Source organism: Apus apus, chromosome 5 (assembly GCF_020740795.1).
Source record: "Apus apus isolate bApuApu2 chromosome 5, bApuApu2.pri.cur, whole genome shotgun sequence".
Lineage (NCBI taxonomy): Eukaryota > Metazoa > Chordata > Aves > Apodiformes > Apodidae > Apus > Apus apus.
The window spans coordinates 10,991,171-11,016,171 of NC_067286.1; the positions used below are offsets into that span (position 1 = coordinate 10,991,171).

General features: G+C 36.2%; 1 protein-coding gene across 5 annotated transcripts in view; it reads left to right on the forward strand.

Annotated features, from left to right (window-relative positions):
- SBF2 (SET binding factor 2) overlaps positions 1-25,001 on the forward strand; it is a 259,204-nt gene that overhangs the window by 122,983 nt on the left and 111,220 nt on the right. For all 5 annotated transcript variants that reach the window (XM_051621099.1, XM_051621095.1, XM_051621096.1 and 2 more), the window contains exons 7-13: positions 16,312-16,444; positions 17,968-18,076; positions 18,801-18,914; positions 20,270-20,347; positions 22,593-22,706; positions 23,225-23,353; positions 24,058-24,156. In XM_051621099.1, the coding sequence (XP_051477059.1) occupies positions 16,312-16,444; positions 17,968-18,076; positions 18,801-18,914; positions 20,270-20,347; positions 22,593-22,706; positions 23,225-23,353; positions 24,058-24,156 (776 nt within the window). The remainder of the gene's footprint in view (positions 1-16,311; positions 16,445-17,967; positions 18,077-18,800; positions 18,915-20,269; positions 20,348-22,592; positions 22,707-23,224; positions 23,354-24,057; positions 24,157-25,001) is intronic.

The following is a 25,001-nucleotide window of genomic DNA, read 5'->3' on the forward strand; positions in this document are numbered from 1 at the left end:
TTCATAACAAAATCATGGGATCATACAGTAACTGTCATACCTGTTTATAATTTTTGGGTGGACCATCATACTGTACAGAAACAAACAAACAAGCTGTATTTTATCATTTTGGCATTTTTCAGTAATTTCATTTATTAGAAATTAAGAATGATGGGGTTTTAATATTTTTGTTTTGAAAATGAAGATACTAAAATAGTTTTGTGTGTTCAAAAATTTGCTTAGGGGGAAGATCTTATTTACAACAGCATTATTTTAACTGTTTTTTAGTGAAGGTGTGCTGCTCAGTCTCCCCTTGGAAGAAGATATTTGTATGTGCAGAGGGATTTTAAACTGACAAATTTGCACTTTAGAATTTTGGTTAATTCATTAAACTGCACATTTAAAAAAATAGTTCTGTAGTTGTGCCAGTCACATTCAGCTTGAAATCTCTGCTTAGACTGCTCATTCAGCAGGCTCTGTCCTTGGTTCCTACTCGTGTTTCCTTTGAAAGCTGATGCCAGGGACTTGTGTGCATCAACAGCCCCTGATCCCCTCCTTGCAGTTTTGAGATGCCTGTGCTCAAGGACAGCAGTGATGTAGCACAGCTGTGCAACCGTGGCTTAGACTGTTGAGGATGGAGCTGTAGGAAAGGTGCAAAAAGGAGGAGCCTGTTGACCTCTTTGCTTGGATGCTGTACTTAATTAAGCTCAAGCCATACCTTTGGTCCTTGCCTGAGCCATGTTTCCATGATGCTCATGGCTGGCAACATACCTCTCTGGCCCAGATCCTCACCCATGGACTGGACAATTCTGGCTTGATCTCAAGTCTTCTTCATGACTGTCAACTTCATGACTTGCCTGATGATCAGTATCACTGAGCTGGACCTGCCATGCTGACTTGACTTTCTGGCTCAACCTCAGAACTTCCTCATCACTGTGGACTTGTCTGGCTATCTTGAATTGTGGCAGAACCTAGCTGCTGTCAGCAGACCTACCCAACTTACCCTTCTCTGGCTACTGTGGGACTCCACCACTTGTCGGTGAGGGCATTGGCCCTTCCTGCCTTGTTTCCATGCTTGGTGCCTGCCTTGTCTTCTGTTGTGGAGCCATGTGCCGTTGCTGGGCCCTGGTAGCTGGTGGTGTTTCAGTTTTTACTGTTTACCTTCTAAAAGTCTTGTGAAAGCTGATATTTTTATAGTATTTCTTCACAATAAGTTTTTATCCCTTTTATACTAAAAATGAAGCCTTGCATTCCTACAAGGGATGCAGTAATGCACTGCTCACTGCCTGGTATGGTTTGATCCTGAGGAAGAACTTTATTGATCTTAAAATACGCATGCTGGTCAGACTTTCAGCATTCTGCAATAAAGCTGGTTTCATCTGTTAACAACCTTTCCAACATTTTACTGCTTCCCAACTCACTACCTCAGAAATTATGATGTGAGCTACTGGATCACGGTTGTTTCTGTATCAAAAAGATAAATATCCCACAGTTCAGTAACTGTTGACCTATGGAGAATCCAGAGAAATGATCTGGTGAAGATAATATGTAAATTTTTGTTGCAGTTCTAAGTACAAAGAATCACTGCTGAGTCTAGCCTCAACACCCTAGATGGCAGAAAAGTTCAAGTGTGAGGTATTTTGCTTTGCTGAAGAAAAAGATCTTGTACTCTACTGACTGTTGCATTTCAGGGTGCAAATTAGTAGACATTTGTATACCAGTGGAATGTGTTATTAACAATGCTGTCAAAATTGAGTGATTTATGAGGCTGTTATGGCTAAAATGCATCCTATATAGGGGAGAGGTTGAAAAGTTTGGTTAAGTGTCACCTGTAGCTTAAGAGCAAGAGAACCCAAATGCTTGGGAAAAGAGTGGACTCAAGCAAGATCATAAGACGCTGCCCCAAGTGCCCTCCATCGTCAGTCCATAGCTTACTTTCATCTTTTATGATACAGGAGGGCTTAAGTACCAAGGTGGAGATATTTTAGAATAATTGGATCCAAACACCATTTAACATTTCTGATAGTAGGAAGCAGGATGCAGGTATTTTGTGTTTCCCAGAAGCACAACCCAATCGGGCCCTCTTATGCCTGTGGATATTGGTTTCAATCTCTCTTTCCAGTGACCCTGGAATTTGACTTTCTTCTTACTGAGCAAGCATAAACTACTTTGTGAATCCTTCACAGATAGTCTTTAACTATTACTGTTGCTAGTTCTTTTAGCTTTTTTAAGTGTGGAAGTCAAGTAGAGAAATGGCTACACAGTGTTTGATAAAGAGCCCAATTGTATTAAAAGTATTTCGCTTCCAGTAGTGTGAATGGGGCTTAAATAATTCCTGAGTTTCAGAACAGAGTAGAGATCAACTCAATGTAACTCAGTAACTCAATGCTAACTTAGCTGTAAGTCAAAGGATACATTGGCTAGTGGCATGATACAGGAATGACACTTGCTACTAGTTTGTTTTTGAACTGGGCAACATGTATCCTTTGCCTGAATTCCTTGGCTCTTTTCCATGATGCAGGAGCTTGTATTGAACTTTAAATATATATATATATATTATTTAGGTTGGAATAGACCTTTGAAACTCAGAAGTTCAGTCCTATACTCTGAGTTAGAGTTCACTTTAGAGTCAGATCAGTTTGGTCATGTAGACACGGATTGTGGATCAATTGATGCATATTAATGTTTGGGTGTTTCTTCGGGCTGTGGGCAAAAATTTGTGAGAACCTCTTAGTTTCATGTCTGTAAATGTAATATTTTGGCACATGGCTTAATCTTTAACAGTCCACTTTGATACATAGCTCTGACCATTCTTGTTCAGCTCTATCAAAGGACCCCTGAGTCTACAGCAGTTTTTCTTTTCCACTCTAGTGTTTTGCTGAACAGGGGTGTCCATGGCTACCTGTTAAAATCCATTTGACTTTTTGTAGTGATGTTATTTTGTAAATTTGTACTCCAGTCTGATATACCTCAAACAGTTCCTAAGGCAGATGGATCCTATATGGAACCATGCCAGGAAAACAGTAGGAAGTAGAGCCAGAACTTACTACTTATGTGATTAATATTTTTAGATTATATTTGATATTTTATACTTAAAAAAACCAACAACCAATGACCCTCTGTAAGTACCTTTGTGATTTTTATATAAGTTTTGTATACATTTTAGAAGATTATATAATAACATTAAAATGTTACCATGATTATTGGAAAATACCTATCAAGTCAAAAAGGGGAAAACTGAATTATAATGTTCCTCAAATTAGCTAAATTTTTAATAACTGATTTTTAGACTGACAATACTTTTAGGACGTGCTATGCTTTATTCTGAATGAAAGTAAAAGTTCTGCTGCTTAGAAAGTGTAACCTCCTTTAGAAAAACATAAATCCAAAAGTAACACAAAATCTGAAATATTTAAATGGTTGGTCATGTTATTACTCATATTGGCTTTTAAATGCTGCTTTTGGAAATTTAGGGTTTTCTGCTGTATTTTATCCTTTTATTTTGCTCCATATCATTCACCATATGTGTTACCATTTGCTGCTTTTTACATCAGTATTGTTCAGAGTGAGGAGTTTGTGGGTACACCTGCTTAAGCTAGACAAAATTGTGAGCATCAAGAACAAACTCATGTAAAAAGATAATTAATCAATTAAGACTGGAAGATAAAATATTTCTAACCATAGGAGGAGAAAAATTCTGAAATGCATTCTGTTGTGAGTAGTAATAACAAGCCATATCACTATATTTATGATGAACCTTGATCAGTTTGGGATTGTCTGATATAGTCATGTGGTAAAAGTCTGGACTCTCGGTATAAACCCTTAAGCCCCTATTTCTAAATCCACAATATATCACAAAAACCAGAATTTTTGCTTTTGATCACATTTGTTGACACTTTGAGGAATGTTTTCTGTAATGTCATAGTTCCTCATTTTTTAAATGCTGATTTAGAGGAGATAGAATGTTTAGCCTCTCATGTAGTGTACTTTATGCCAACTGATGATTATATTGAATTACTATATAAATGGGAGAAGACGTGATAAAATATACGTGTGTATTTGTATGGCTGGGAAACATTATGACAGGGTCACTGCACAGTCAGCACGTGAGCTGGCTTCAACTTGTTGATTAAAAATCCCAGCATCTTCAACACAGAGCGAGAATTGTTTATATTTTAATACTTCATTGTGTTCAGAAATAATGTAAGGGCAGCTAAGGAGTGAGAGATTTAATCTGCACAACATATGAAGTGCATTTTCAGGACAGTAATACCTATAACTGGGAGATGGATTAAGAGCAGAACATCAGTGTGAGATGCTTTCCACAGCTCATGGTTGTTATGAGACTTCAGTAGTATGAACCAGAACTTTTTTTACCTTGGTCAGGTTGTTTACAAACTTCTTGACCAACTCTAGGTTTTTTTTTCTTCCCGTGAGATGTCATACATATATTGTGTGCTGGGAACATATATATACCCTTTGTTGGAGTTTAACAGCAAGTATGTTTAAATTAAATTAAGTATTTTTATTGAAGTATATAATAAAGAAACTTCTAGTCAGTCTTTGATCTTAACAAACTGTGTACTCTGCAGCCTATGGAACCTGACACCACACGTTGCATGAGTGGATGCTGCTGGTTTATGTTGTAGTTTCAGTTTAAATCCCCATGACCAGTGAGCTGCAATTAGCTCTATAACCCAGCAAAAGAGATTTTGCCATTCAAGCTTTCCAAGTAGATTTGTGTAGTCTGTCAAAGAACAAATAGATTACCAAGGGATTTGATGTGGCATTTACTGCTAATGGGCTGCAACAGCAGAACAAAAAGAAAGTGTTCTTTTAGATGCTGTTGGAAATAAAGTGATACTGCCATAGTGAATTTTGTACAGGGACTGTTCTGCACTCCCAAGTTGCTGCACTTTGTGGACAGTCACTGAGTATTGCATCCAGTTCTGGGCTCCCCAGTTCGGGAGGGACAGGGATCTACTTGAGGGAGTCCAACGAAGGGCTATGTAAATGATTAAGGGACTGGAACACCTGTCTTAGAAGAAAAAGCTGAGAGACCTGGGGCTTTTCAGTCAAGAGAGGAGAAGATGGGGGATCTAATTAATGTCTATAAATACATGAGGGCTGGGCATTAAGAAGGCAGGGACAACCTCTTTTCATTTGTGCCCTGTGATAGGATGAGGGGCAATGGATTCAAACTTGAGCATAGAAAGTTTCCACCTCAATACGAGGAAGAATTTCTTCACTGTGAGGGTTACAGAGAATTGGAACAGGCTTCCCAGAGAGGTTGTGGAGTCTCCTTCTCTGGAGACTTTCAAGACCTGTCTGGATGCCTTTCTGAGTAACCTATCCTAGTTTTGGTCCTGCTCTGGCAGGTGGGTTGGACTTGATGATCTTTGGAGGTCCCTTCCAACCCCTAACATTCTGTGATTCTGTGATTTCCCCAGCAGCATAAACTGCCATGCAGCCAATCCCATTTGTGAATGTCCTTTTCCAGTTGCACAGTCCTGCCCCATCCCCTGTACTAAAGTGGTGCTTGGCTCACCCACACTGAACTATTTTATCTCACCAAGTTAATAGAAAATATTTGGAGGGTGGAAGGAGGACAGAAAGTCACATCTGCTTTCTGTCAGTGGTCTCAGGTTGTGGTTTGATGCTGTGGTCCAGTCAGTGTTACAGCAAAGTGCTGCCATGAGAACAGGTCCATCCCTCTTGCAGCTTGAACTATCTCACCTTGGACTCCTGTGAGCTCTAATGCAGGAGGAAAGGCAGCAGCAGCAGTGTGGGGGTGGGTGTCCCTTTCAAGAACAGCATTAGAGCTGCTTCCAGTCAGGTAGAGTCAAACTATTCCTTCAGTAAGTGCTGTTCAGTTATTTTGCATTTGTTTGTCATATGTGGATACAGTGAGAGCCCTGTCATTGCCAGTGAGTGCTGGTGCTGTGGTGTCAGCTTGCAGCAGACAGCGTTCTGAAATGTGTTTGGAGGCAGTGGCCTGTATCTCTTGTGCTGTTCACTGATTTGCAGAACAACAAAGCACATAAGATGCTCACTTACTTTTTCTCCAGTCCAGTCTTGTGTTACTAATGCCTCTTTTAATGAGACAAAATAAGCAGTAGTCCATTTTAATGAAATTGTAAATCTCAAAAGGAAAAGTTTTCTGTCATAAGTAAATACTACTGCTAAAGAAATGCGAAGCTGTGTGTTTTATAATGTGCTGTATTTAATGACCTGGGTTTTTTTAAATGAAGCTTTTCAAATAACATGAAAGATAATAAAATTAGCATTTACTTTGTGATGAGGTGATTTTTTAAAAATGGTTAAAGGAAAATTTCTTTTGAGTTACTTGAGATTATAGTAATTTTCCATCTGTAGTAGAACTTCAGAAAACACCTACCAAATGAATGAAAACTTTTTTTTTTTTCTGGAGATGAGAAAAATGTAAATTCTAAAAAGTAAATGTCAAATAAACAAATTTAGAAGTGGCAAAAGAGCCTTACCTCTGCCTATAGAGAACACTTAAACACATCCTACTCAGAACAGATTATTTTCTTTCTACTTTTGCTGGTATGAAAGCAGAAATAGCTTTTCTCATTCCAGACTAAACTTGATAGTAGTTAAATCATAATATCTTGCAAAACTTTAAATTTCAAAACTTCAGTTTTAATAGTTGTGCTGAAGAGGAAAGAAAAATAGTTCTATAGAAATTTCATTCCACTTATTCTTGTAAAATCATGTTTAAATTATGGCTATTTAGTTGCAATGTGGGCTGAGTTATCAGTCTCTGAGGAGGTCAGGAAAATCTCAGATGAATGAATATTTTGCAGAGAATTCAAATAATATCTTTTAAGAAAATAATGTCAGTTTTGAAACTTGTCATGTTTATGGTGCTATGCAGTTTCCTTCATTGAACATCTGTGCTGTTATGTTCCATGAATATCCACCAGCAGTGGCTGAAGGTAGCTCTAACATTATCCTGATCAGCCACCTCTATTCTTTTTGTCTTTGCATTTGTTTGATTCCATTAATATAACACTTCAGTAGTTGTGTCCTTTGAGAAAGACTTTGTAGTCCCTAGGCAGGAAACAGATATCTTTGCAATTTCTTGTGTATCCTTGACCATTTTTCCTGTGTACAGTTCAACAATGTCAATACTTTACTTGTTCTTGGATATTTTCTTTCTAAGGATCATAATGGTATTACTTTTTGCTCTGTGTTGTTTTTTGTTAAAGGACATTTTTCTGCTTTAAGTAAATCCAGTCAAATTATGGGTATCCATTTTCTCCATCAGGATTTAATTTGTAGTATTTCTACTAAGAATATTTTGCACATGACAGTTTTTCCTATATGTATATTATACTGTTCTTTTTCGTAGTGCAGTGACTCATAATTTTGTGGGTTTAGTTCTTTATTTTGCCTATCTGTTGATTTTATTCTTAACTATGAGGGAAATACCTGCTTTGAAAATTTCATGTAAATGGAAAAGCCACATATTTATCTGGAATTAGTCATTGAAGTAGCTGCAAAGATGACAAAAATATCCATCATCAAACTAAAAAGTCATGAAGTGTTTTCATATGTTTCTTGTGTTGGTAGAAGTGCAATGGTCCCATTTCATACTTTAGCACATACCTTTGTATTTTCAGAAATTCTGGTTTGCATGTTGTGCCTATGAGTAAATAAAGATTAAGGTTTCAAGATGGGGATCTATGGTATGCTGGTATATGTAACTGGGCATCACCATACCAGATTTCTGATGCTGCCTGGCTAACGTGTGTAAGTCCCATACAAAGGCTTCATTTAACATTTTAAATTTGTTCCTACTTTATTCCCTGAAAGTTCTTGAATGTTGGGATTGACAAGGACAGGATAAATTTAGGAATTTCATGTTGATGTGTCACTTTCCTATTAGGTAACATACTTTGCTAATTAGCTTATATGCAGAATAATTTATAATAGTCTCTAAAAATTAATGATTATGACTTTGCTTTCTATTCATCCTGCCATGGTGTCGAATATGTAGTCAGAAAGGTTAATTCTTTATTGTAATAATTTTCCTGATTTATAACATGAAATTAAAAAAAAAACCAAAAACAAACAACAACTAGGTTGTTTGAAAATTTCTAATGCTCTTTCTGAAGTTTAAAATAACTCTGTGGCTAGACAGAAATCCTCCATTACTTCCAGAGAGTTTACCATACAGGAATCAATTTGGAGAGCTAGTAAACTGCAGTATCTATTACCAATTACTTTAATAAATCAGCAGTTGCAAATAATTTCTCCTTCATATCAAATTACTATTCTAGATTTACTGTCATAATAAATAAGATAATTTTGGCTAATTTAACGGCTATAAATAATTTTTATAGGATGCACTTTTTTCCCCATGTATCTTTTGATGGATGTGGGAGAGAAGGTTTTAAAAAATTTGGTACAAACAATAAACTTCTGTTTCTTAAAATGTCAGTTCTAAAGAAGGAAAGACACCTGTAAAAGTTTCTAAGAATGTGAGAGCATTTCAGTAGCATCTCTCACCTCTCCTTAGGGAAACCAGACAGCATTTCAGTTCATTGTCGTGAATCTGTTATTCCAGTCCTCTCAAAGTCTTGTACAAAATTCTTTCATTGAGTTTGGTTGTGTGGGCATGTATGGGTTATGCAGATATCCTGATGTTAGTTTTGTACAGGAATACTGTTTGTCTCTACTTACAACATTCTCGGGGCTGGAATACTACATATTTATTGCATAAACATAAAAACCATATGGCTTCCTATTTTAGGTATCTTACTAGATAACTAAATCTAGATAACTAAACTAGGTAAGTAGGGGGCCGGAAGTCATGTCCTGTTGTGCTGGTTTGGTTTGGCGGGTTTTTTGGTAGCGGGGGAAGGGCCCCAGGGATGGTCCAGTAAGAAGCTGAGAAGCTCCCCCTGCTCCAAACCCAGCCAAGGAGCCATCAGAGAGACAATAGGTGCGCCTCAACGATTAACATGCGAAGGAACTGAGATAAGAGCTGAGCAGAGGGAGCACTTAAAGACGAAGAGCTGTGCTGGGGGACAAGAGCAGTGCTGGTGGTTGGTGAGGAAGAAGGGGAAGAAGGTGCCCAAGCAGAAGTTTCCCTGCAACCCATGATGAGATGGCAGCTGTCCCCCTGCACCCACGGAGGAACGTAGTGGAACATTCCCTGAAGGCACCAGGAGGGATGAACTTGGCCAGAGGACTTGGATGTTGTGGCCAGAGGATTTGCTGCCTGTGGACTCTGATTGCACAGCTGAGCAATCCCTGGTGCCAGGGGAGGTGGCTGTTCCCGAAGTACCTGTGACTCTGGGAAGTCCAGGCTGGAGCAGCTCCGGACCTCGTGGGAAGGACTCATGAAGGAGAGGTTGGTGGAGGACTCTCTCCCATGGGAGGGACCCCGTGGGGAAGCAGGGGAGGACTGTGAGGAATCCTTCTTCCTGAGGAGAAAGGAGCAGCAGGAACCCACCAGCCTGTGAACTGACTCTAAACCCCATCCCCTGTGCCCCTGTGCTGCTGGGGGGAAGGAGGGAGAGAAACCGGGAACAAAGTGATTTGGGTCTGGGAAGAAGGGAGGGGTGGGGGTAACATATGCAGGCCCTGCTCTTTGTGTTGTCTTTGTCCTGTGTGCATTGGATTAGTTTGAAATTAATTATTATTTTTTTCCGCCCAAGTTGAGTCTCTTTTGCCCGGTACCTTAATCAGTAAAGAACCATCCTTGTCCTTTGTCTTAACCCAGGAGTTTTGTCGTCCTCTTCCCAGATTGTTTGTGTGGGGGGGAGTTGAGTGAGGGGCCGTGGGGCTATTCCGTTGTTGTCGTGTTGGGCACAAACCACTACACCATGCTTCCTGCATTTGTAGAGCGGCATTTGAGATGGGCCTCCACTGAAGCTGCCTGGCTGGTTAGCCAGACATAAAAGCAATTGCAAACCTTCAGTTGGTAATGCAGGTTATGTTGGTACAATTCAGAGGTGGTGCTTTCATGTGTATTGTAGCCGTTATTTGTCTGGTTTAACTTCCAGTCTCTGTTTGGATATGTGTAGCTTTAAAACTGCATATAAAATGGTTTTGCACTTCTCTCTTTCAGGGATGAATGCCTTATTACCTAAATATTTTATTTGTCTTTAGCTGTATCATTTAAAAAAAAAAATTGCTGATCATATTCACTCAGTATGTTGACAGATTTGTGTTTGAAGGCTCAAGAAATCCAGAGGGCTTTTGCTGCTCCCTTGAAGTAGGTCTGCATAGGGATTTAATTAAATTGGTAATAATGAAGTGATATCAACATGCAAGTGACGGACATCACCATGCGTCTTCCTAAGTAGATCATATACTGTGCTTAATCCCCGTTTCCTTTTGCCTGTGTAATTTTGGGTTTGGATAACAACCAGCTGCTTGACTCAGTGTTGACAGAACACAGTTGATACTCTTAGACTTTAGGGGACCAATAGTGGTATGATTATTTATCTATTTGCTGAAGAGATCTTATATATACGTATATGTACTCGCTTTCACAGTCTCTTTGATATCTTGTTTAATTATTAGTTGTCTTATGGCATTTATACCAGAATCTTTCTGTAGGGTCCTCCTGTTCCTTACCTCTTCCCACTCTCCCCAGAGGCTGGTTTGTAGAGAAGTGTTTGTTCTACCCTGCTTCTTAAAAAAAACCCACGACATTTCACGGTTCAGACAGTGAATTGCCTTCACTTCAGTTCCAAAATCAAAAGTTTATCTCTTAACATGTGTTTTGATTTCAGTATTGGATGTCACAGCCATGTTTGCTTCCATATGCTCAGAAATTAGTACACTCAATTTATTTGTGACATGTTTGATTCTTTGAGGGAAACTTAGGAGAAGGCTCTTTGCTTTAGAGGCTGCTTCTCTTCCTCCTTAACCTGACAAAGACCAAATAAGTTAATCTTATGTCTGACTCATGTTCTCTGTTACCCAGCCAGGAAGCAGGATAAATTAACCCTCACAAAACTCTTTTGGCACAGCTAGATTGCTCCCCATTTGTGAGCAAGTTTCATTATGAATTAATAATTCAGTAATTCAGTGATTAATCATTCGCTGCAGTGCAGTGTTTCTCTAATAACAGAGTGGCATATTTTTCTAAATGTGAATTGATCCTGAACTGAGTGACAGCAGTTTTGGGATTTATGTAACTGTGTGCAGTTAATGGGAATTGCCATGTAGTTTTTTGATTGACAAATTAATGCCATTTGGCAAGGATTACCTATATACGTATTGAGTACAGTTGTTGCCACTTATTTATTAGTTAAGCTTGTGTTTTGTTCATTAGCAGTGCTATGCAGCTACATCTAAAAATAAAAATCAAAAGAGTTTTGTTTTTCTCTACTTTTTTCCCAGGTTATCTTTAGAGCTTGACACTGCCTGGCATAGTACTTGTACTGTGCACTCTCCCAGTGGCCTTTCAGAAAGGCTTTTCAGTCTTTGTTGATCCATTTCCTGGATTAGTCTGGATAAATTATGGATTATTTTGTCTATTAAGCTTTTTCTTGTGTCTAGTAATTCAAGAATGGCATATTGGCATAATAATGTATTCAACTAATCTCACAAATCTCACAAATTCAACAAATCTCACGTTTATAACTCTGTAAAAGTCTGAAGAAGTTAGTTACAATCTTTTTATGTTATATGATATAAAAGACAGTTAATAATTTGTCGAGGATGCTTTGTGTTTGGGTTTTTTTTTAATCATGCTTAAATAAATACTTAAATACTAGAACAACAGGAAGCAGGCAGAATGATACATTTGTTGATGTAGGATGTCAGATAATTTAGTACAAATTACAGATTCTTTAAATACTTGAAAAGAGTGAAGGTCAGGAAGCCTCCATTCAAAATTTCCAGTGTATGTATAATATTTTACAGGATGTCTGTCTGTAGACTGCAAAAGAGTAATCTGTAAAAATCAACTTGTTTGTTGTGTTTTGTGTTGTCTATTTATGCCCTGACAAATTAGCATCGGATGTAGTGTGGAGTCTGAAGACCAGTAGAGGGTTCAAGGTTACAGACACGATTGTGTCTTGTAGCATGAGGAAACTGGGCTCAGGCTGTTATTCAGAGGTGTTTGTTTTCAGTAAACAACATGCAGATCTTAAAACAGCACCTGGGCGGCTTAGCCATATAATGTAAAGAACGGTTTAAATTATTTAAAATAGGAAAGTAATCAAAAGTCTTACTATTTATGATTTGTTTGATTCTATCAGATGAAAAAATTCCTTCACAGTCATTATTTGCTCATATTCCTGAAAGTATATATTCCAAATTACTGTGGAGTAATAATTTTTAATTGAGTTACTAGCTATCATCTTGAAAATAATAAAATGCCAGATTAGAGGCCTATATTGTACATTTAATATTATTTATTTTATACTCCTCTATATTGTATACAAAATATTAAAAACAAAAAAGAGATAAAGAAGGAAAACTACTGGTACCTAAGAAGCTGTCTGGGCTGTGGGAAGTTTTCAGTCAGTGGAAGTGGTTAGCCTAGGTGTCACTGTGCAAGTGCGTTTCCAGACTTGAGTATCCTGTTTTCAGGAAGTTTGTCAGTATTGGTGATTATCTTCTCAATGGAGGAGCACTTCTATTGTGCAGAAAGCAAAACCCCAAAACAAAATGCTCAGGAACTTCAGAACCTCCCTCTAGGGATAAAATTAGTATTTCTTAGGCTGTGAAACTTTCATTCAGGAAAGAGAAGGGCAAGAGCCATTGAAGTTCTCACTTTAAAGTGGCTTTTGAGAAAGATACCTAAAGAAATTACTTTGATTGTTTAATGCGTTTTTGGTTCTTTTTTTTTTATATTGTAATGTTATTTCTTGTAAGTTATGCATTTTCATATCAACGCTGATTACACAGAACAAGTCAAATACTCTGCTGTAAGGTCCCTTCCAACTCAAACCATTCTATGATTCTATGATAAGTTCTGCAAATAAAAAAGCAGTGTTTTTGCTGGGGCTACATCTGGTGCATTCAAATCACAGCAAACATTTCAAATTAATCTTCCATGGCCAATTAATGCGTAGTGAACATGAGAGACTAGTGGAATGTAATAAAAACATGTTTACAGTAAATATTCTGTGTAGCATCAAGTTTATACATGGGAAACAGTTGCTATAAATAGTCACCTTAAATATCAAATTGTATTGGTGCTGATTAAGCTACAATGAGAAATGCCTTTGTGGAGTACAAACTGAAGCTTTATCTGTGGCCACTAATATACAGCAAATCCATACTAATTTCCCTAGTGAAACTCTGAAAGCCTCTCACTGCTTAATAGTTTAATTTTGTTTAAAAAAAAAAAAAAAAAAGTATTGGCTTATTTCTTCCTTTTCTCCCTTTTTTTTATTCCAATGAGTGTTGTCTTTTGTCTATTGTCCCTGTGTCCTACCCAGGAAGGTAGAACTTATGAACTCCAGGCTTACTGTAGTTGAGTTCAGGTGTCAAGCCTGCTTTTGTTGTACATTTTTCCCCACCTTGAGTTTTACAGATACGAAGACCTTATTTTTTCTGGTTACCAAGAACATACTCTGTTAGGTAGAAAAGCTGAAGTTCAGTGGAACTTCGATGCTGAGTTTTAACCCGTATTCAAGCATAGTGTACATGAACTTGGATTCTTAAAAGACACAATCAAGAAAAGTCAGAAAAAAAAAATTATTATACTGTCTAGATCTCCAAAATTATCTGTAAACTGAAGACACCAAAATCTGTTTCTTACAGTGGTGAAGATAAAAATCTAACAGACATACAGGTTGACGATATAAATGAGCATGAAGATTGCCTGTGTCAGCTATATAGTAATATATCATTTTAGTCACCCTTAATGGATTGTGTGATCTCACGTTTTACAGCCAATATATTATCAATTTTATTAACAGACAAAAATCAGTATAACTGCAATATTATGCTTTGACTTTATAGACAGACATCAGCACTAGAAAGAGTGTTTTATGCACATCATCTTTTTTAGAAAGTCAGTGCTCAAGTACTATGATGTACTTGCAGGTGTCCTCCATATAAAAGCAAAATTTTGCTTTCTGCTTCATTCATGTATATTTTTTAGTAATTTTTTGCATTTTCAAAGTGTTCAGTTCATGTATGCTGAGAATTTGGTATTGTTTTTATATCTGATGAGGAAGCCTATATTCAGAAGAGTTGAAGTGAAAAATGCTGATCCTGGATAAGTTTTAGGACTTTTAAAGGTATTAGAATTAAGATATTCCTTCTAGACTCTTGAATCATCATAATTCACAGCAAAAAACTATCATATAGCTAGAAAAAGAGCTAATTTTTTACAGCTTTATTTAAATTGAATACTTTCTGAAAATGAATGTTTTCATTCCTTGTAAAACACAGTTTAAAGTCAGTAGCATCCAAAAAATATTTTAGAACTGTTACTTCTCAGCCTAGATTGCAGTATTAAGATGTGCAGAATGGAAAACCATCTTTTCCAGTAATTTTTAGTTTTAAATATTTTTATCACAAAAGGATCTTTTAGAAGATCATTTAGTTGTGCCAAATCTTATGAATATTCATGAGGTTTTTTATAATGTTATTTTCTTAAGCATTACCTGCCAAAACTTGGTAAGTTTATAGAGGATTGTTTGAGAAATATGTTGTACCTGCTTACAGGAAAAAAATGTCAGACATTTAAAAAAAATATATTCTTGAATGTCTTAATAAGATACTTGGTGTGGAATGAAATGGTGTGAAAACAAAAACTTAGTTTAAAACAAAAAATATACTTTAAAAACCATCCAGGGCAGTTTTGCCTAAAAAGAGCAGTTCAGGTTTTTTAATTTCTTAGAGAGATTTTTTAAACAGGCAGCAGAGTCTAACTTTGTGTTCAAATATACATATACCCTCATGCATATACACAAGAAAGGACACTGTCTCAGGTTAGCTTTTAACTATTCACTGATGAATGCTATTTCATTCATGGGAGGCAAATAGTTCAGTTTTTTCTTTAATATTGTCCTTACACTGTGTGTTACAAAGCAGTTTGTTTTATACTAGCACAATACTAATTATGCCCCTGAAAACAATAGCACATATTTGCAACAGTAACTCACTCAGCATTGTAAAAAAGGCCTTCTGTCCTGGAGTCCTCTCAATTCTCTGCCTGTGATTTCATGAGTCTGTGCTTAGGATTGTCTGAGAGTGGAATTTGAAAGCACAAGATATTATATAATTTGTTTGAATTGTTCATCCTAAGAATGAAATCTTTTTCTCAACAAACCTTTCCAGATCCTCATCCCATTATATTTATGAATGAAGGTCCACTTCAGCAAAGCAAATTTTCCTACAACATCAGTGGAAAAATGGATTTGTCAAAACATGTAATAAAAATCAGTTAAGCAAAACAAAGTATTAATTACCATATTAATAAGAGTTTCTCACACTTCTTATTGGGGCGATGATTGCAAGATAATCAGTAGCTTTGTAAAGGTAATACAGGCTTTCTTACTGATAACACAAGCTGTGTCCTCAGGGAAACATCATGCATTCCAGCATATTGCAGGAAATTTCATAAATTTCAGCATATCTCACATATCTGAGACATGTCTCCTCAGGATGAGACTTTGTTTTAAAGGAAATGTATTTTTGGTTTTCCCTGAAAGCACATGGCTTTGTCTCACAGGCAAATTATATTGACTTTAAAAAACAACAACAAACCCATCATCTGATTCATGTGTCTTACTCTAAATCTAGTGAGGCTTGTTTAAACAGTCAGCTCTTCTTAGCATACCCTTCTAATGACATGAGCGTTCTTAATGCCCTTTTTTAACCTTGGGAGTCCTAGAATGCTCTGCATGAAAAAAGTAGGAATAAGTAAGTCTTTTGTCAGTTTCTTTTGAGCTCAGCAGTATGTTCTGTGGTTAGTTATTTTTTCCTCATGGAGATAAAGATTTCAAAGTTGTCTGGATCAGTGACCAGAATTGAATTATAGATACACAGAAGGTTATGCAGAAGATAGACATTGTACTGTTTGAAGCATTGCTGGGCTTTGTGCTGAGAAGGGGAAATCCTTGAAAGTGGTAGTGAAAGGGAGATACAATGCACAATACATTTGAAATGCAGAAATACCTTCAGATAATACTTCACAACCTGAAAAATACCAAGGGAGCTGCACTATTTAAGTAAAAGGTAGAAAAATTTGGCATGTGGCAATTTATGTATTTATCCTATGCTTTTTGAAAATTTCTCCAGAAAATAGTACATTTTAATGTAATTTTGATTCTTCTTTTGGCATGTTGTTACAATTCTTTTTTTCTTTTTCTTTTTTTTAAGGAATCCAAAATGTACTCAGCTTATTCTGTGCTGTGCTTACAGAAAATAAGGTTCTTTTTCACTCTGCAAGTTTTCAGAGGCTCAGTGATGCCTGTAGGGCTCTGGAATCTTTGATGTTTCCCCTCAAATACAGGTGAGTTGTGTTTTGATTTTTGTGAAATCTTTGACTAATTTTGTAATTCATTTTGTAACTTGTATTACATTGTCCCTAACCAAAGGAGTTGTGCTTTGTTCAAATAAGCAAAGGTGATCATAATGATATATACAAGTCGTAGTCTGTACAGATCATTAATAGATAAGATGACTGCATCATGACAGTGGAAACAAAGCAGGGATATCCTATCTACAAATACAATAGCAACCTCACCCACAATGAAAATTGGATGGTAAAACTTGACAGGGATGATCCATGTGGAAATTTGTGGAAAAGAAATGGGGGAGACCTGATAGCAGCCAACAAGTAAGAGGAGGCAAATGACAGGAGAATGAGAGATTTGGGTCATGAATCAAAATGGGAGAAAGATTTCTGGCTGGATGCAGGAAAACCATGTTTTATTATGAGAATATCTACTTAGTAGAACAGAGAGCCTGTGGTGCTTCCATCCCTGTTGGTTTTAGGGCCTGATGGGACAGAGCCCAGGGCAACTCGATCCAGATTCAGTCTTGACCCTGCTTTGAGCATTACAACCCAGAAGTGGTAACAGCTACGGTAGCTTGTATCACAGTTTTAAGACACTGACAAATGTCCATCAGATAATGACTTTAAATAAACAAGTTATCTCTAAAAAGCCACATCTGAATCCAACATTTTGAAATGGAAAATTTAATGACTTTTTTTTTAGGAAGAATACATCTAAATCTGACTCATTTGTTTTAAAATATGCTTGTATTTTAGTAGCACATTTTTATTTTAGATATTTCAGATATGAGCTTCATTTTAATATAGAATTAAGAAGTAAAAAATGGAAACTGAGTTTTGGAATATGTTTCTTATTGCTAAGATAGGGATTTAAGTCTTTAATAACTGTAAATGAGGTGTTGAAATGAATTGATCAATTTAGATAGAGATTTTCATGTTGCTCTGATGAAAAGACTAAACTTTTTAAAATTATCAAATCAAGTAAACAAAGCTGAAATACAGAATTCCGTATGTAATGTTTAGTTGTCATTTCAAAATCAAAGCAAAAGATGTTGTTTAAATATTTCTTATTAATAATATTTTAGAAAAAGCTGAACTGTAGGTGTCTGAACAGAAAACCACCCATCTTTTTAAAATTAAAGTATTATGTATCACTTCAATGTCTCTAGTTACCTAAAAGTTGTGGACAAATAGAATGTCCATATAACATAAATGCTACAACTATGGATAGTCTTTCCTCATTTTGCAAAATATTCTTCTTTACAATAAATTGTAGACCCTATAATATGACAATTTCTGCAGTGTAACTGTCCAGTGTTCTTTTAGCAGCTTGACACTATAAAGAAATAATCAATACATACTTTCACCTTTTGCATTCTTAAAATACAAGTATTTATAGTAAATTTTAAATGTATCAAAGATTTTATTTATGTATTTTAAATTTTAATGAAAAAAGCTGCCTTATGTGAAGGGATAGTTGGGAGCTTTTATTTTTTTTTTTATTATTCTTTTCACAGTTATCCCTATATTCCAATTCTGCCTGCACAGCTATTGGAAGTTCTCAGTTCACCAACACCTTTCATAATTGGCGTACATTCTGTCTTTCGTAATGACATTCATGAGCTTGTAAGTACATCTACCCAACATATTCATAGCCACCGTGTCATTTGTGGTGTTTACTTGCAGAGATTTTCTGTGGTTCAGAGATACTTAGATGAATAATATGTATATTTTTAAAATACTACCATAGAAGGCAAGGCAAGACAATCAGGAGGAGAAAAGAAGCATCAATTCTTTTGTAAATACATTGGGGCAATAAAGTAGACAAGAGAAACAATTTGCATCCATGGCAGGATGGGAAGGAGTGGATCTGTTTCCAGCTTTGTCATGTGTTTGTCATGAGTTTGAATAATTCACTTACAATTCTCAAATGTATCCTCAATTATTTTATTTTATCCTTACTTAAGCATGTGCTTGGAGAAACTGAACCAGGGTTACAGAGGTACCTAAAACCATATGCTTTAACTTACAGTTGTCCTCACCTTGTCCTTTTGCAAACAGCTTGTTAGATGACTGAACATGGACCTGGGACATCCAGAAACAGAAATTCAATTCTGAAAGTTTGGCTAATTTCACTTTCTTTGGTTTACATTCATTTTTCAGAGCTTGATTCAGTAATATGAAGTATTTGGAGTATTTCCCTTATGAGAAGCATGCTGTACATTTAAGTTAATGCTCTTTGAAGTAGTTCAATTTTTTTAATGTGCATATCATTAAATTTGAACTGTTGTGTGTTTAAACTACACTCACAGTTTATACTACCAATGATTTTTTTGTTTCTCCTTTACAGTTAGATGTAATCATAGCAGACCTGGATGGAGGCACAATTAAAATTCCTGAATGTATTCATCTTTCTCAACTGCCAGAGCCACTGCTACATCAGACGCAAATGGCACTTTCTTTAGTATGTTTCCATACAACCCCATTTTCTATCCTCTCACATATTTAAAGAATGAAAACTGAATTTCAGTATTAAGTTGCTTTCAAACATACTGGAAATGTGAGATTTAAAGCTATGATTCCCACCAACATTCCTGGTTTTAGAAGAATGTATTATCTGAAGTTAGAGATAATATCATCAGTAATTTACTACTAAAATGTTTTTCACTATTCAAGAGGAAGTTGGTGATTTTTTACTTTCAAATAATGATTTTTTAAGAAGAGTTGAACCTTGGTATTTGATCAGCATTGTTGCTATTCATTTTAGCTTCTTTTCAGTTTTCATGAATTCATTTCACCTGTACATTTTCTTGACGTTTAACAAATGAGTAACCAATAAGATTTCAAGTTTATTTGTATGATGCTCCTATATCAATATTCAAGAGTGGCCGATTCTTCATTAGGGAATTAAAACAAAATAGTTCTATTTGTCTTTTTACTGTCATTGTATGATTGTCTTACGAGATTCAACAAGGCCAAGTGCAAGGTCCTGATCCTCAGTACAGGCTTGGGGGGTGAAGGGATTGAGAGCAACCCTGTGGAGAAGGACTTGTGGGGACTGCTGGATGAAAAGCTGGACATTTGCTGGCAGTGTGTGCTCACAGCCCAGAAAGCCAAGCGTATCCTGGGCTGCACGAAAAGAAGTGTGGCCAGCAGGTCAAAGGAGGTTATTCTGCCCCTCTGTTCTGGTGGGACCTCACCTGCAGTAGTGTGTCCAGCTCTGGAATCCCTAGGACAGAAACGACAGGGACCTGTTGGAGTGGGTCCAGAGGAGGGCTTAAAAAATGATCAGAGGGATGGAACACCTCTGCTATGAGGACAGGCTGAGGGAGTGAGGGTTGTTCAGGCTGGAGAAGACAAGGCTACAGGAGGAATGCACATTGCAGGGGGATTGGACTAGGTGACCTTTAAAGGTCTCTTCCAATCCAAACTATTCTGTGAATCTATTATAATGTTGTAATTTAGAAAACGTTATTTGGAGGTTTCTGAACAAATCTTTTTATCTTAAAAAGAAGAATTTTCCGTTAAAACTGTATCAGATGAATCAACTCTAAAATCCTGAACTATATTGATTCACTTCATTTACTGTAATAGGAGTTTTTGATAACTTACTGACTTACAGAAACCTGAAGTTGAAAAATCAATCCCACCTTTATTTCCACACATAATAACATTTATTTCCATTCATAATTTAACCCAATATATGTATTATTTGAGGTATTTAATATCAGTGCATATTAATTTGAGAAAGAATTTTAAAATAATTTGCATTTTCCTCAGCAAAATGAGGGGAACATTTATTTTTTTTTAATTCTTTAGGTTCTGCATCCTGATTTGGAAACTGCTGATTATGCATTCCCTCCACCACGAACAGCTTTATCACACTCTAAAATGCTGGTAAGATTTCCATGTTGTATCTGACTTTCTAAGTAGAAAACTGTTAGAATTTTAGGCTAACTTTCTTCTAGGAATATCTGCTTTGTGGATTTTTTGCCATATCCTTTACAGTATTGCTGGTGGAGCAGAGAAATGCCACTGGACTTTGCATTCTGCCCTCTAATAGCTGTCTGTGGGTTAGAAGTTTTTATAAACATATTTATATGGAAGCACCTTGTTTTCTTTTAGTATGGCTGTTTATTGAGTTAAATCTGTGCCTTCTCTGTTTTGTACACCAGTAAAGCTGCAGAACGTTACAGAAATGGAAGAACTGGTCTTTTTGTATATGTGTGTAAATGTTGAAATTAAGTTCTCTTTTAGACACCCCACGCCCCCAAGAAAAAATAAACATTAAAAAGGTCATTCAAGATCTAGATTTTAGAGTAAACATAGAAGTGGTAGCTGTGTTAGTAAAACAATAATCAGTGATTTTACAATAATAGTGATAATTATTATGCATTGTATGCTTGGACATATTGGGAAAGGAGCTATATGTTTTTTAGCATTGGATTTGGCTTTCATGAACATCAACCTGCATGAAACAATATCTACTTGTCTATAATAAAATAAGTCTGTAGAAGGTTTTTTACTAAAAACTAGTTGATTTAGATAAAAGTGATTGTGAAGCTGTGATAACAACTTGGCAAAGCTGCTTTTCTTGGTTTGTAGGAGTGTTTAGAATTGATCATGAGTTGATAGTTTGAACTAAAATCCAAAAGCAAATTCAATTTAAGAACATATCTTGGGTTTTTTGTTAAGATGTATTAAAAAACTTGAAACTCTGAAGTGGTACAATATTATTTGTTCTTATTTCTTGCTTTAAGGTTGGTTTCAGAAAATGTCACTCAGATGTCATTTTAACTAATGGCAAAATTTGGCTAAGATCTCACTTTGAATGATGAAGTTATAAATCAATGTAATTTTGTATCAAAATAAGAATATTGTTAAATCTGAAAGAAGCAACCATGTTTTCAACTAGTTCAAAAAGTCAGACTGCAAATATACCTGTTAAAATCCTAGAGATCAGCCTGGACACAAAGAAACTGAGAATATCCTTCAGTAAAGTAGCCCTTACAAAATTGAGTTAAAATAGAATAACACCAGTGATGTTCCAGAGCAGAATAAACAGACATCCAGAAGAGTATTCTAATAGGACAGCTTTACAGACTCTTGTATATACCTAAACTTATTTCTATAAAAAATCATTACAACCTTTAACTTGTTTAGGTTGTATTTGCTTGTTTGTTACCTGATCAGCTGTTTACCTGATTCATTCATCTAGTATTCTTTGCTGCTTGTAAATTTTGAAGTTAGAATTTGTTTTAAAAGTCCTTGAGATACTGTAAAACCTGAGGTCATAAAACACAGACATGGCAGCAGTCTGAGCAGGTACCCTAGCTAGGCAAAAACAATATGGGTGGAATGGGATTTGATCAGTCTTCAGTTGCACCTGGGCCAGCTTGAAGATGTCACTGCCTCACGTCTGCCCCTAACTGTTCACATAATTTCCATTTACCCGTAGAAGTTTTTGTAAGCAGTCCCACACTCATTTAAATAAAAATAAACTAGGGCTTTAAAGATCTATGCTTTTAAACTTTGTAAACTAACCCTGACTTATTTTGGCTCTAGTAGATTGACAAGTGGAGATGTGAGTTGGAAGAGTCCTGGACAGGTAGCTGAGCACACTTAGGGCAGTCTCCTCAGCTGGCAGAGTTACAGCAGATGACTGTGGTGATGCATGTCATACTCTGAGCCTGGGTCCCACCACACCAGCAATGCCAACTTAGGCTCCTGTACTTCTCTGCTGCCTCTGCCCGCTCCGATAGCACTGCTGGTGTAGTGCTGCACACCCACACTTCTTTTAGGGAGTAAATCCAGGCTAAAATACCCGCTTTCCTTTATGTGGTTCACCATATGACAACTCCAACAGATAAACTTGCTTTGCCCAGAAGCTGTAGAACAGGCGTAGGAAAGAGCAGCAGGAGTAAAAGGGTGAATATGTACTAAATCTGTCATTGCCATCTGAGGACATGTCAGCAAAACTGCCCTCGTGTAAGATAACTTCATATGTGTACAAGTATCTCCACTTGGTATGCTACACTGCTGCATTGTTTGATTAGTTTGTAGGTGTTTCTCAGCTTTACACAAAGCATGGAAAAGTTTAGAAAATGAGTGTTTTAACAGCATATTCAATGACTGTTTACAGGATAAGGAAGTGCGAGCAATCTTCCTTAGGCTATTTGCACAACTTTTCCAAGGATACCGATCGTGTCTTCAGCTGATCAGAATTCATGCTGAACCAGTAATTCATTTCCATAAGGTAAAACAGAGGTAGTTAATGTATTTTTGTTTGTGTCATGTTATTCCCACAAGCTTGCCTTTTGAGCAAGTGTTGAAGTTTAAAAAAATAAAATAATCTACATGTGATAAGCATGTCATTTTGGCATAGCACTGTGTTGATGACTTTTAGTGGGAATAGTTGCAGGGGCAATGATGAAATGTGAAACAAAGTTAACGGAAGTGTTTAATACAAAGAAGCATTTGAGGAATCATTAAGGAATTTTGAAAGCATACATGTAATTTGAAAATGATAATTCAAAGTACTAGTTTTCTGTTACTGTCTGTGAGATTTATAAAATGTGTGCATCAAACTTCCTGTTGCATTGCTCCTGAATTTAGATATGAAAAGATACTAGGTAATATAAAAGATTCTATTTAATTAGAAAGTACCTCATATTACTATAAGCTGGTGAAAATGTTTAGCTGGTAGTACATAAATAATTGGTTGTAGTTTTGATACTGATAAAATACATTATTTTTTTCCTGTCTTTATTGCAGGCAGCCTTCTTGGGGCAGCGAGGGTTAATTGAGAATGACTTTCTAACCAAAGTTCTCAATGGAATGGCATTTGCTGGTTTTGTGTCAGAGAGGGGTCCTCCTTTCAGAACATGTGATCTTTTTGATGAGGTGAAAATTATTTCTCTATTACCAAGGAAATTAAAATGTACCTATGGTACTTCAGCATGTGAAAAACTATTGAAATGCTTCTGAATCCTCACTGTTTATGATATGAAGTTTATAATTCCATAAAATTATGCCCTACTCATATATATGAAGTTAAACAGCTGTATAAATAATGGTAATGCTGTTCCTATTGTCAGGTTTCAAACTTCATACTGTATCATGGGCTAGTACGGGATTGTTTTGAGTAATTTAATTATAGCCTTAGAAACATTGTAAAAGCAATTAATAAATATTAAATTGAATAAGTACCCAACCATATAAGGTGGGATAAACATTTTTTTCATTTAAAAGAGTAAGGCCATGTTTTTACTGTGCTGGCTTTATTTGAATGTAGAGAGCAAATAGAGTTTGGTATTAATTCTGCATAGTAGTATGTATGAAAAGTCTCAATTGTATATTAAAGTGTTAAAGGAATTTCAGGTATGTAGAACTTTGTGTTAGGTACGACTAAAATCTCCTGTAAAGGAAGTTCTGTAAGAAAGTGAAAATGCCTCATGTTCCAGAGCAACGTGACATTGCGTATTTTTCAGTGTTCAGTTTTCTTTGTTCAGTTTCCATTTAAGATTAACATTTAATAACTCAAATAGGAAATAAGTAATTTTCCATTCAATTATCAATATTTTTATTGTCTTGTTTTGTTTTCGAAGTTGGTAGCCTTTGAAGTTGAAAGAATTAAAGCCGAGGAAGGTAATCCACCAAAAATGATAAAACATGTTAGAGAACTTGCAGAACAGCTCTTCAAAAATGTAAGTTTACTATACCTGCTGCACTTTTAGTTTTGAGATAGTAACATTGAAAATTCTCGTTTCTGAAATGAGTGCTTAAGGTAGTCATCATCTACATTGTGGCAAAAGACTCTGGAACTTTAAATGTCACCAATTTGTACATGTGAAGGAAGTTCAGTATAGTAATAGTGATTTATTAATGCTAGTATTGATACACGTATAGCTAGTGCTGCTTAGCATTCCATTTTCTTAGCTGTATTCACATCATTTATATAAACTTATTTTCTTTGCTGCAACCTATCCATGCCAAATTCATCTATTTTCTTGCCTGTCACCACTTTTGCATGTGAAAACTGTACATCTAATTGGCAGAATGTAACTTTCGTCAGATCTTTCCTGCTATGCAACCCAGTCCCCATGGCTTGTGTGCTCAGCAAGCACTACTTTATTTCTTACAGCCCATTTCTCAAACTCTTTTCATTTCCTAGAATACCATTTTCAGTTTCATTCTTGCTTTCCTATCATGCCTTTATGTTACATGGTGCTTTTGTAAAATCTCTTACCATTCCATTACCATTTTTAGTTGTTGTTTTTATTTATTTTTATTTTTATTTGGCATCAGCTAATCTTTCCCCTACCTCCCCTACACTTCCTGCCATTGATCAGACTCCAGAGAGCAGTAGCTGTTACACAGTGAATTAACACATCTTTTGTCCTTTCTTTTCTATATCCCACTTTCCCAAAAATATTATTTACATCTATGCTTCTATTAAAAAATCACAAGAATTACTAAGTACTGCTAAGTTGTGGGGTGTTCCATAACCGCCTCTGGCATGAAGGTGAGACTGACAGGCCTGTAGTTCCAT